This window comes from Acomys russatus, chromosome 21, assembly GCF_903995435.1.
Source record: "Acomys russatus chromosome 21, mAcoRus1.1, whole genome shotgun sequence".
Classification (NCBI taxonomy): domain Eukaryota; kingdom Metazoa; phylum Chordata; class Mammalia; order Rodentia; family Muridae; genus Acomys; species Acomys russatus.
In genome coordinates, this window is record NC_067157.1 from 59,281,598 (window position 1) to 59,294,698 (window position 13,101).

At 41.0% G+C, this 13,101-nt stretch overlaps 1 protein-coding gene across 1 annotated transcript in view; it reads left to right on the forward strand.

The window, feature by feature from the left end:
• Chd1 (chromodomain helicase DNA binding protein 1) overlaps positions 1-13,101 on the forward strand; it is a 75,182-nt gene that overhangs the window by 46,810 nt on the left and 15,271 nt on the right. Inside the window, exons 18-27 of the mRNA XM_051164394.1 lie at positions 601-672; positions 1,257-1,406; positions 2,930-3,078; positions 3,554-3,650; positions 3,736-3,831; positions 6,386-6,562; positions 9,398-9,558; positions 11,363-11,404; positions 12,300-12,430; positions 12,906-13,044. Coding sequence (XP_051020351.1) covers positions 601-672; positions 1,257-1,406; positions 2,930-3,078; positions 3,554-3,650; positions 3,736-3,831; positions 6,386-6,562; positions 9,398-9,558; positions 11,363-11,404; positions 12,300-12,430; positions 12,906-13,044 — 1,214 coding nt within the window. The remainder of the gene's footprint in view (positions 1-600; positions 673-1,256; positions 1,407-2,929; positions 3,079-3,553; positions 3,651-3,735; positions 3,832-6,385; positions 6,563-9,397; positions 9,559-11,362; positions 11,405-12,299; positions 12,431-12,905; positions 13,045-13,101) is intronic.

Sequence of the window (13,101 nt, forward strand, 5' to 3'; positions counted from 1 at the left end):
ATTAGTACCAAAAATGGTTATTAAATATTATCAGCTGTTAAAAATTTATATGCCAACAAAGCAGAGCTTGACATATTGCTTCCCAAAATAATACTTTAGGGTGTCACTTAAAAGCATAGCTCACTGGCTGCAGATACAGCTCAGGTGAAGTGCTCATCCCACCTGTGAGGCTTCTGTTTACTCTTCAGTGTTGTAAAAACAAAAAAGAGTGGATGGGTTGGAATAGCCAGTTAGTTCAGGTGTATAGCCAGTCAGTACTCAGGGAGCAGCCCCTCCCCCACGCCAGGGCTTGGATCAGAAGCCTCATCCATTAGGTAGAGGTCAGCCGCTGGTCTCAGTGGGTCTCTTGCAGGCTGGCAGCCCCACCATGCCTTTCCAGCCTGAGTGGTCCTCAGAGTTATCAGCTAGATGGCGCTTGCGGGACTCCTGTTCTGGGATTCCTGGCTCAGAGGCTCTGAGTTGGGACTCTGTAATTACAATTTCCTTGTTCTTAGGTGTTTCTAAGCTGCTACCCAGTAACCACACTAGACTTAATGATTTTAGTTGTTTAACATATTAACATGGTTTGTAAAGTATTTTTATTTGTATTTTTAATTCTAGAGATTGGATGGATCGATAAAAGGGGAACTGAGGAAGCAAGCTTTAGATCATTTCAATGCTGAGGGCTCAGAGGTATGAATGCTTCTAAATTAGACATTTTCTTTTAATTATTTTGTTTTGTTTAGTCATTATCTTTTGTTTTTAAAAGAATTTGTGCTAGTCTGCTTTCATTAGCTTTTAGGCTTGTCTCTCAATATTTCAGTGCATTACAGCTACTAATTTCAATGTAAATTAACCCAGTATCATCAGAATTGGTTGTGGGACTTGGATTTTTGAAGAAAAAAAATTACTCTCCTATTCCAACCCTCCTATTTTATCATTATCTGAAGTAAGCACTATGTTGAATTTTGTGTTTTTATTACTACATGGCTTTATGTTTTGAAATGTTGTTGACTGATTCTCATAAAGGTTTATACATTAGTTACTGTCATTGTTTACATTGTTGGGGATCAAGTTCTGGGCCTTGTGGTGGTAGGCAAGTGGTGTACCCCCCGAGGCACAAAGCAGCAGTAGTTAATCTTTAATGTTACCTTTCAGTTTAACAGTGCCACTAGTGAGACACTTTAAACTCAGAAAATAAGTTGTAAAATTACTGGGTTTGATGTTGGTCACAGCTTTAAAAGATGTAAAATTTGCATATTTAAAACTCCTTGCAGGATTTCTGCTTTCTGCTGTCTACTCGAGCTGGGGGTTTGGGCATTAACTTGGCCTCTGCTGACACTGTTGTTATATTTGATTCTGATTGGAACCCACAAAATGACCTTCAGGCCCAGGCAAGAGCTCATCGGATTGGGCAGAAGAAGCAGGTATTTCAATTTGTCACTTGACTGTTTTAGAGTATTGTTCTTCTTTTTAAAAACTACTGTATAAACTTGACTAAGATGATGGGAAAGTCACTGAGACCCAGAGTTTCAGAACTGCCAGGACTTTATACTAGGCCCCGAATTCCACTGAGATTGTAACTAGAATAAATGTTACATAGTCGGTATACAGACTTCATTTGCTGGCTCGCTTATTAGCTGTTGACAGTTCGGGGGTGGGGGGGTGCTGTGTGCAGGGGTCTCCACACACAGGCGCCAGCCCCATTTGCAGGTTTTTTTAAAAAACGTTTTTAATTAATTTTAATTTATGTGCATTGGTGTGAAGGTGTCAGATCTTGGAGTTACAGACAGTTTTGAGCTGCCATGTGGGTGCTGGGAATTGATCCCGGGTCCTTTGGAAGAGCAGGCAGTGATCTTAACCGCTGAGCCATCTCTCTAGCTCCATTTGCAGGTTTTGTAAAACCATCTGCTGCTGTTTAAACAAAACAAGGGTGTTTCTTTGACCTAGTGACTCAGGGTGATTTTAGCTAAGTCTCAGCTTTCGTCAGTTTGTTTCAGTTTTGTTCACAGCGGAGCTTCTTTTAGGAAGTAGATCAAACAGTTGTGTCATTATGTAGTATAACAAACATAATGCACTTACAACGTGAGAGTCAAAAGAAACTGTACAGTCAGATGGTTGCAGGTTTTGTTTTGTTTTTTTTTTTTCAAGATAAATTATAATTTAAAAATAAATCATTTCTACAGGTAGAGAGATGGTTCAGTGGTTAAGAGCACTGGCTGCTCTTCCAGAAGACTTGGGACCCACACGGAGACTCACAACTAGTTCAGAGGGTATTATTCTGGCCTCTGTGCGCACTAAGCACGAGAGTGGTGTGCAGATATGTATTCAGGCAAAGTGCATACACACACACGCACACAAACACACACATGCAGTGTAAGGATTATTTGTTATATATATATATATTTTAACACAGAAATAAGAGAGTAAAATTCCCTAAGAAACGTAGGAAGAACAATAGGACTCAGGGAAAGTGCTGAGCAGGGCAGCAGCTCTCACGAGGCTAAGGTGGCCAAGGCCTAAAGAACTGCCTGGATTGGCAGACCTCCTGCGGAAGGTGTGGGCTGAGCCACCAGGCAGGCAGCTGGCATGAGCAAGCCTTCCACCAGCAGCTTCCAGCCGGGGTGGAGTTTGATGAGACAGCAGCGGATCACAGGAAGGTCAGGTCACTTAACTATGTTTTTGTGGGCGCTAAGTAAGGTTGGCCGCCACGTCGCCCAAGCCAGTGTGGTGAGAGGTCGGGGGCACAGCCTGGATCCACCTTCCACTGTGTCTGTGGTTCGCCATGATTTTTTTACTGATTGTTGTTGTTAACTGATTTTTACATTTTTGTTTTCTATTTGACAATGTAGTCTTGGGAGGATGAGCTGATCTGTGCACAGCACGTGAGCACTCAGGGTAGTTAGCAGAGGCCTCCTTACCGCAGCTGCCTCTCTGCTCGCTCTTACAGGTCAATATATATCGCCTTGTTACAAAAGGCTCGGTTGAAGAAGACATTCTTGAAAGGGCCAAAAAGAAAATGGTTTTAGATCATCTTGTGATCCAGAGGATGGACACCACGGGGAAGACGGTGCTGCACACGGGCTCCGCCCCCTCAAGGTGGGTCACCCAAGCCATGTTTCCTGGTCATACCACTGTAAGTAGATGGCAGCGTGCTGTGTTAGTGATTTGTGCTGGAGGCACACACATAGACACCGGGCTTTACCACTGCAGACAGATAATCCAGAGGAATTCTCTTAATTTATGTATCTCAAGTTTCTTAGTTTTAAAATAAGTAGATTAAAACTTTACCCGTGTGAGCCGGGCGTGGTGGCGCACGCCTTTAATCCCAGCACTCGGGAGGCAGAGGCAGGCGGATCGCTGTGAGTTCGAGGCCAGCCTGGTCTACAAAGCGAGTCCAGGACAGCCAAGGCCACACAGAGAAACCCTGTCTCAAAAAAATCAAAAAAAAAAAAAAAAAAACAAAAAAAAAACTTTACCCGTGTGACTTCCTCTTCTCTTATAAAGGTGACAATACTGAATATGCTCTGAAAATATTGCAGTTAAGACTGAACTTTGTTTTTCCTGTTTTCAGCTCCACTCCCTTTAATAAAGAGGAGCTGTCAGCCATTCTAAAATTCGGTGCTGAGGAGCTTTTTAAGGAGGCTGAGGGAGAAGAGCAGGAGCCCCAGGTGAGCAACACTGTGGCAGAGTATCTGCTGTCTCTTAGACAGCGAGAGCCAAGCAGATCCAAAATAAACCACTCTTCTCCTGTAGGAAATGGACATAGACGAGATCTTGAAGAGAGCTGAGACACACGAGAACGAGGCAGGGCCCCTGACTGTGGGGGACGAGCTGCTCTCCCAGTTCAAGGTAGGCCTCTTCTCCTCAGAACTGCAGATTAGTGAGGGGTTGAGTTAAACACAACAAGATAGTATCTATGTTAAAATTTTCTGTATTATACAAAAGTTTGTGCTCAGTCAAACCATGAGCACCTGATAAGACTGAATTGTTTATGGATAATTAAATTTGGGTTGGACGGGTTCCTGACTCGAAGTCAGAATTACGCAACTACTTATTTAGGATAACACAGGATGAATGCACTCTTTATTCAGATTTCCATGACTGAGGACTTTGAGCTGATATATTTTTAGATAGTATTTTTTTTATTCCTTGGAAAATCTGTATATTATACAGTGTATTTTGGTCATACCTGAGGTTCCGGGTTCTGGTTGCTCCAGGTTCCAGCACAAGAAATCCTCGGAACTGATATCGTTAATATGGTTCCTTAATCCTCTTTTCCTGTTGTTTTGGTTAGTCAGGTTATAAGTGATGTATGCTTGATTAGTAAGTTTATAATAATAACTGTATCGGTTAAAAAAATTGAGCCTACACATTCCCAACTACTACAATTCAAATTCCCGAGCACCTCGCACGCGGCCTCCTTCACAACTTGGATTTTGTTTTGTTTGGGTTTTTGAGACAGGGTTTCTCTGTGTAGCCTTGATTGTCCTGGTCTCACTTTGTAGACCCTGGTTTGCTGAGGGTGGCACAGCATAAACTGCCGAGTTCAGGGAGGAACCTGAGCAGTGTTTGTTTTGTTTGTTTTTGTTTTTTAAAGAAGCAGATTTCTGAGTTAGAGAAATGGCTCAGGCCTTAAAGGCTCAAGTTCTCAAAAAAAGACAAGAAGCAGGTTCCTCCTCCAGTCTGTAAACTGAAGTTGTTAGGAATCAGCTGGCATTTGTGCATTCAGCAGATACTAATTATAAAAGCTGAATATTAAGGACTTAGAAATCAGCTCTGGAAGATACAGGACGGGCTTGGGGGTGGGGGAGGGAGCGACAAAGTAGAAGACATATGAAATATCTTTGAAAATTGTCACTCTGGGGTTGATCTAGCAAAATATTTTCCTTATAATTACATTGCTCTTTGATTTGATTAACTACTTGTTGGGGAGAAAGAAGAAAAGAAAAAAACAAAAACCCACAACTCACTAATACCTAGGGAAAAAATGCAGATTATTTATACACAAGTGAAGTGGCACTCTTACATGGCTGCCTATTAAGTGTCGGGTCCCAGCCCGTGGGAAAAATCAAATCAGGGTTCACCTGAAAGAGGGAGTGGGGATTGGAGGTAGGGTACAGAGACGCGAGAAATAACGGATCAAGTCAGGAAATTTCGGATCAAGATTCACTTTATTGCCGACCAGCAGGAACATATACAGGCCAAGGTCAATAGGATCTATTCTCATCTCACTCACCCTAGCCCCCGGGCAAGAATGCAATAGCCTAAATCGCTCCCTGTAGAACTTCCTAGTTCTCTGAGTAGTTTCCTGTAAGAACTTCCTAGATCCTCTGGGTGGCTGCAAGTTGAGACTTCTCTACTTCTTTCAAAGGTAAATAGTCCAAGGATGGCCTAGAACACAAGACCTCGTGGTGAGGTAAAGGTCAGCAACTCGAAGGTCACAGCATACAGCCTAAGCACAGGATTTCTGACATGGCAGAATTTGGCATGGGTCCCCACAATTAAGGCTACTTATTTGTTTAATATCTTTTTATTTATTTTTGTTTTGTTTTTTGATGTAAGGATTTATGGAACGCATGCTTGCCTTGAGCTTGTTCTCCAGACACAGCTTAGTGAGTACTTTAGTTACAGATGTGCACTGCCCGAGCACCTGTAAATTCCAGACACAGCTTAGTGAGTACTTTAGTTACAGATGTGCACTGCCCGAGCACCTGTAAATTCCAAGAGTAAACACCCTCAGCCTCTCTGTCTTTAGGGACGAACAGTAGGCATGTGTTTTCTTGTCTTCACTCAGTCATGAGTGTTCACCTGTTAGTATTGGTGACAGCTTTAATGAGTGTTGGCTGATATCTTCTTTGAACTTTAGATGTATTAAATTATCCTCATAAAAGTTAGTTTCTGTCCATTCCTTTAGAAACGGCAAGGAAGGAATGCAGGTCTAGAACCTAGGTATTTACCTAAGGTCTTAGGAATCCACTTGCTGGATCATAGAGTGGTCTAGGACTCGCTTATCTATTGCTGCTTTGTTAACTACCTGTCGCCCTGAGCTAATAACACCGAGCAACAGGACAGACAGTTGTTGCTGGAAGGAGGAATTGTGGAGGTCAGCTGGTTTGATGCACTTTGCTCTAATGAAGAAGTAACTAGATAATTAGCAGTTTCATAGTCTAGTGCATAGTCTTTGTCTTGAAATATTTAGGCTCTTGTTTTGTTTGTTGAGATGCTTTCTGAAGCTGGGCTCAGACATGTGGCGTTAAAAGTTGACATGGGCATACAAGTTGTCAGCACCAGGGACAGCATGCTGGTCCTTAGGCACGCGACTTCTCCTTTAACAGAGTGTTTGTGACTTAGGGTTAAATATTGCCTACTATACTTGCTCTGTTAAAGTTCTGGAATTTATCAGGTTGCCAACTTTTCGAATATGGATGAAGACGATATTGAATTGGAACCTGAAAGAAATTCAAAGAACTGGGAGGAAATCATTCCGGAAGATCAAAGAAGGCGCTTAGAAGAGGAGGAGCGGCAGAAGGAGCTTGAGGAGATTTACCTGCTGCCACGCATGAGGAACTGCGCGAAGCAGGTGACTCACCCAGGGTTGCCGGGACACGCTCTTGTTGTTTGGTTATAAACAGTAAGGGTCTGTAATTTTGTTTCTCTTAATGTCTTTGATAGTTTGCCTTATACCATGGGTAGTAAAGTATTTCCTCCTAATTTGGTGGGTTTCTGCAGATCTGGGGGCTTTTCTGACCGGATCATTGTCAGGGAAACATCTTGGGCTGTGGCTTTTGTTGTTAGAAGGGTTAGCTGCTTCCATTTCTTTTATAGGTAACTGTTCAGGGTATGTTTCTTTTTGAGTGAGTTTGATGGTTTCTTCTGAGGTTTTGCTCTTATTCTCTATTGTTGAAATTATAGGCATGAACTTAATAACGTTCCCTATTATCTTTACGGCTTATCTTAGTGATGCATGCCTTTTTATTCCTAATATTGGTAATATTTTTCTTGATTATTCTAAGTAGAGAATAATTAGATTTATTTATTTTTCAATGAATGAGCTTTTTGTTTCACTCATTTCTATTTTTAATTTTGTTTTTGTTCTTTATCATTTCTTTTGATTTTGATTTAATTTATTCTTTTTGCTTTCTTAACGTGTGAGTTTAAACACTAAATTAAGAATTTTTTTTCTGTTACCGTGTAGTGCTCTAATCTTCTTTTAAATACAGCCCTTTTTGAATCTTCAAGAATTTGTTATCTGTTGTTATTTTCCTTTGTAATACAATATTGTTGTCTCTCACTTTGGCTTCTTTGATTCATAATGTAATTGGGAGATTTTTTCCCAGTATGATTTTTAGAAAACCTTCCAACGCTAGATTACTTTTCTCCTTTCATTGGAATATTATGTTTTAAGATGTCTTGATTACTGAATTTTTTGGCACCTTAATACATTTTCAACGAGTGAGAAACTTATTTCTGTCCTTTGCCATTCACCCAAGGGAAAAAAGAATTTTTCTTTTTCTGCGAGGTCTTCTCCTGTGCCCTCCAGTCAGTGGGAGAGAAGGGTCTGTTAGGCTTGCTGCCCATCCTGAGGAGCTGACTTCCACCTTCTCTTAGGCTTGCACTCTGGAGGTCAGTTTTTCCAAGTCATTCGCCCTGCTGGTCTTTATCACACACCCAGCGCAGGTTTTTGGGAGGGGGCGGGAGGTCCCTGTAGGCCTTGCTTCCAGGTGTCCTGTGTTCTCATGTTTGTTAACTGCAGTCTGAGTCCTCATACCTGCTGGCACAGCCCTCTATCAACCACCTGTGTCCTCACAAACGAGCCAGGGTTCAAGTGTCTTCTTAAAATACTTTACTTTGATTTAGGTGTCTGTTGTTTTGTGATTTTAGTTGTGACACACATTTAAAAGCTTTAGTTTTGTAAATTAGGTTTTCAGTCAGGCTGGACATCTGGTTTCTACCAAGTTGACCCAGCAGGAAGAGGTGGAGCCTGAAGGCTCCTTTATGTGGTATTTAATGTTTGTGCTTACTTCTGCTGACTCCAAAGTAAATTTTATGTTATCTTACTTGGTTTTTCAAGACAAGGTTTCCCTGTGTAGCTTTGGCTGTCCTGGACTCAAATCAGTCTGCCTGCCTCTGCCTCCCCGAGTGCTGAGATTACAGGTGTGTTCCACCATTCCTGGCTCAAAGTGCGTAGGAAGTGTAGCAAACATTAGTTCTTTTGAAAGGGTTAGATAAGTTAAAACAATCAGGAATTTGCTGACTTATTTAGCCTTCAGCACATCAAGCTTTGGGAGAACCCCAGAGACTCCAAATAGTTTGGTACATTATTAAAAATAAAATGTTAGCTAGTGTGGTGGCGCACGCCTTTAATCCCAGCACTTGGGAGGCAGAGGCAGGCCGGTCTCTGTGAGTTCGAGGCCAGCCTGGTCTCCAGAGTGAGTCCAGGACAGCCAAGGCTGCACAGAGAAACTTTGTTTTGGAAAATAAACAAACAAACAAACAACAACAACAGTTACAAATCCATGTGTGATGTGGCTCTTTTCCCCCTTGAAAACATCTGACCAGCTTATTAGAAAAGCAACAGGGAATGATATTTAAGAGCAAAATAGTAACAAGGCAAAAGAATTTCTCTCCCCAGCTACACCTAGCAATGTGTCTGTAACGTGTCGCCACATTAGCTTGAATTCATATAGATTTGGAACTTGTTTTCTTTTCTTGGACAATGTTAATTGTACAAACGAGTTGAGTAGCTTTTCAGCACCCGTCTTGTGAGTCCTTTATGTTTCTTCATGTGAAGAAGCTTGCTGGACAGTTGCCAGCAGAATGATGGTTCTTGATGCTTGCGGTGGGATCTTCCCAAATAGCCTGTTGTTTTAAACAAGCAGCAGACACACCCTTGTCCAGCTTTTTAGCATTGCAGATAGTGATCATCATTGCTTGTTTAATGTTTATCAAGTTGATGGGCTTTAAAAGAAATTACATACTGGCCAGTGGTGACTCACGTCTTTAATCCTGGCACCTGTGAGGCAGAGGCAGGCGGATGATCTCTGTGAGTTCAAGGTCAGCTTGGTCTACAAAGTGAGCTCCAGGACAGCCAGGGCTACACAGAGAAACCTTGTCTTAAAAAAAAAAAAGTACTCTTCATTTTTCTTAAGTATAGTTGATCTCATATATAGTTTATGTTACTAAACTGGTTGCCAGTTAATAGCCATTATCACATGTTTACAGAAAGCGGGTTGTTTTCTTGTATATTTGTAAGTGGCTCAAATACTAAACCCAGCAGCCCTTTGTCACTGCACCACTTTCTAATGGATCAGTGTTTGCAATGTTTTGCATATGTTTTTGAAGTTGCATATGTTTTTAAATTTTTTAAGGTAGTTCACCCTGTTTGTCTTTGTATGTGTTTGGTTTTGTTTTCCAGATAAGTTTCAACGGGAGCGAAGGGAGGCGCAGCCGGAGCAGAAGATACTCAGGGTCTGATAGTGACTCCGTCTCGGAGCGGAAACGGCCGAAGAAACGTGGGAGGCCACGCACCATCCCTCGGGAGAATATTAAAGGATTTAGTGATGCAGAGATTAGGCGGTAAGAGGACACAGACCATTTGTTTAACTCGCTGGTTTTAGAGCATGAGACTAAACATAAAAACTAGATTGAGTGGTTTGAGAGGGTAAAAATGGGTATTTGTATAGGAATTGGGGAGTTCTGCCTATCTATTGATTATAACATTGGAAAAAAGGTGTAACATGTAATGTTTGCATGTTATTTATTGTTACACCACTTGTACATTAAGATTGTTTCCTCTTACTGTCTTCATAATGGCCACCTTTTTGAACAATAAAACTACATTTTTACACAGCTCACATTACATTGTGTTTCCCAGCATTACTCATTCTCAGGCAATTAATTTAGCTCTGTATTTTTCTTGTGTAATGTTGAGGCGATTGCTGATTGAAAGTAGCCATGCATTCCTAGGGCTGGGACGGGCCTGAGCAGTAGAGCTGAGGCTTGGGCTGTGTAAGATCCTGGCACCCTCAGCACCACACAAGAAAGGTACGAGTGGGAGGCAGACTGGCTGTGAGGACGAGCTGGCCCCTCCCAGGGCGCGCTTGTGGAGCGAGCAGCTTCGCTTGGGCAGCATTTCACCTCTAACGTTTGATTAAAGTTTGTGTATTTTTTTATGTTTTAGAAGTTTGTTTCTTTCAAGTTATTTTTAACTCTTTTCCTTTAAATCATAGACCTGACAAAGCTCCTTCTCACTGTTCCTACAAGGAAACTAAATGCATTTTTAGTTTTCATTAAGCCAACTTTTATGACCATCTGATTTGCTGGACTTTCTGTCTTTAGTTGAAGACGCATTCCATCTACTTTCTGGGCATTTTCCATCATCCATCAACCATTTAAGTTGCTTTGTTGTGACATAAAGTTTTTGTTCCTATTGCTGGTATAATAGTCATCTGAATGAAACCATTGGAGTCAATGTGGGTCAGCATTAGTGTGACGAGGGAGGCTAATTGTTGACAGTCATTTTGGAGACAATCCCTCTTCTTGAGGTAGCTTTGAACCTTTTCCTTTTCTTTCTTTCTTTCTTTTTTGTCTTATGAAAATAATAAAGTAATTTCTAAAATAAAAATTAGCTTCTATTGTTTTATTTATATTGGTGTCTTAGCTTCTTCTTGGGTGATACAGTGTTGCATTTGGTATGACAATTCATAGCTTAGTTTCTTCTTTTATTAAAGCAGAGAAAAAATACCTTAAATTAAGGTTGTTTGTTTGTTTGTTTTTTCTGTTTGCTTGTTTGATTTGGTTTTTGTTTTTTAAACACAGGTTCTCATGTAGCTCAGGCTGCCCTTGATCTCCTGATCCCCTTGTCTGTATCTCCCAAATGCTGTAATTGTAGACTTGCACCACCATGCCTGACTTCTCCCCAAGTATTTTCTTATTTTTATATGCATTATGAATGCAGAGGTGTGTGTGTGTGTGTGTGTGTGTGTCTCTCTCTCTCTCTCTCTGTGTGTGTGTGTGTGTGTGTGTGTGTGTGTGTGTGTGTGTGTGAGAGAGAGAGAGAGAGAGAGAGAGAGGAGAGAGAGAGAGAGAGAGTGTCTGTGAGAGAGGAGAGGAAGAGGAGGAGAGAGGAGAGAGAGAGAGAGAGTGTCTGTCTGTGTCTGTGATTATTGTTTCTGTTTTTACAGTGATGGGAATCAAATCCATGACCTGTGCATTCTTGACTGGTTCTGTACCACTGCGCTGTGGCCTCAGTGCACTTAAATATAAAGTATATATGCACATATATACATGGGTGTATGTATTAAAATACATATATGTATATATGTATGTATAAGCATATTGGTGTAAAACACATTTGAACCAAGAATTTATTTTCTGTTAGGTTTATCAAGAGCTATAAGAAATTTGGTGGCCCTCTGGAGAGGTAAATACATTTGTTGTTCTCTACAGTTGTGGGACGTGTGATGTGTTGTCATGTTTGCACTCTTAGTTACCATCCAGCTTAGCTACGTGATTGAATTTAAAAATTGGCAGTAACCAAAGTCCGGGTTGATTATCAAAAATGTGTTTATATGATTTGAGTCTCTAGAATTTTCTTATCCTTAAATAAATGTCAGGAAAACACACCTTAAATTGTGTTTTGCCAACTGTAATATATTTTTCAGTCTTTATCTTTTTTTTTTTTCTTCCTCTTCCCATTAACTACTTAAGAAAGAGTACAGATTTATCTGTCTACATACAGAGGGGCTAAATTACTGACCTGACTGGTGACCTTTTTGTCTTCTGTAGTAGTATCTCAATGAATGTAGAGCAGTAAAGACAAGACAAGTTAATTTATTCATTTCTTATAAAAATTCACAACATACAGATACAATTTATTTTATTTTGTGCTAGATTGCTTAAAATATAGTGATATTTGCATGGCTGTTCTAGATGATGGATAGAGCCTTAGATGTTATTCTTTATTAGTTCCATGATAATACAGACTTCAGGGCCTTTTAGTTTGTAATTGTAGTTACGTTTTCTCACTCCCTTTTCAGTCAGATCTGAGCAGGTTTTTCGTGGTTGTTGTATGTAGTCTTTACTATTTGTGCTGTAGTGAGCTCTTCACCATGGATGACGCTCAGGAGTGTGATCGCGTTGAACCTCTGATGAGGTGTCCTAGTGTTCTGTCTTCTGTACCAGTCAGAAAAATCTAGAATCTACAAGATAGACAAGAGTGATACTTGGATTTTGAAATAAACTAAGCATAGTTTTTAAGAACAATTGTATCGTTTCACTTACTATATTAAGCTGGAGGTTGAATTGTTTTATTGTAGGTTAGATGCGATTGCTCGAGACGCTGAGTTGGTTGATAAGTCAGAGACGGACCTCAGACGACTGGGCGAATTGGTGCATAATGGTTGTGTTAAAGCTTTAAAAGACAGTTCTTCAGGACCAGAGCGAGCAGGTGAGTACCTTCAGTCAGCCTGCTTGTCCCTCTGAGGAGCCGCTCTGTAATGAGGTGCAGCTGGAGGCAGCGCGAGGTCGCAGTGTCCCTGTGTGCCCTGCTGTCTTTTGCGGACATGACGGGATGAAGAGAATTTAAATGCGCACAGATGGCATCAGTCTGGAGCATGCGTATCCATCTTATGCTTCTTTTCTCACCTAGCTGAGGAAGAATATCTGCATGAGATTTAGTAATCTGATGCATTGAGGAATTCATGGTGACGGCCTTGTCTGGAGGCTGCTGGCATCAGTCTGCCTCCTGCACTTACCAGAGCAATCACAGAGGGACTTGTTGGGAATTCACATCTGCTGGTTTAGCTAGTAGTATGTATAGTAAAAATAAAAATAAAAACATGATTAATAATATATGCTGTTTTCTACAATTTCCCATAGTTATTTATAGATGTATATTTTTCTATACTTTTGTTTCTAAAAAGGTGGCAGACTCGGAAAAGTGAAGGGGCCAACGTTTCGAATATCAGGAGTACAGGTGAATGCAAAGCTAGTCATTGCTCATGAAGACGAATTGGTGCCTTTGCATAAGTCCATTCCTTCAGACCCAGAAGAAAGGAAGCGGTGAGTCGCTCACTGTATCGTGCTGGTGCCAGACATTTTGTTATGAACATGCTACGT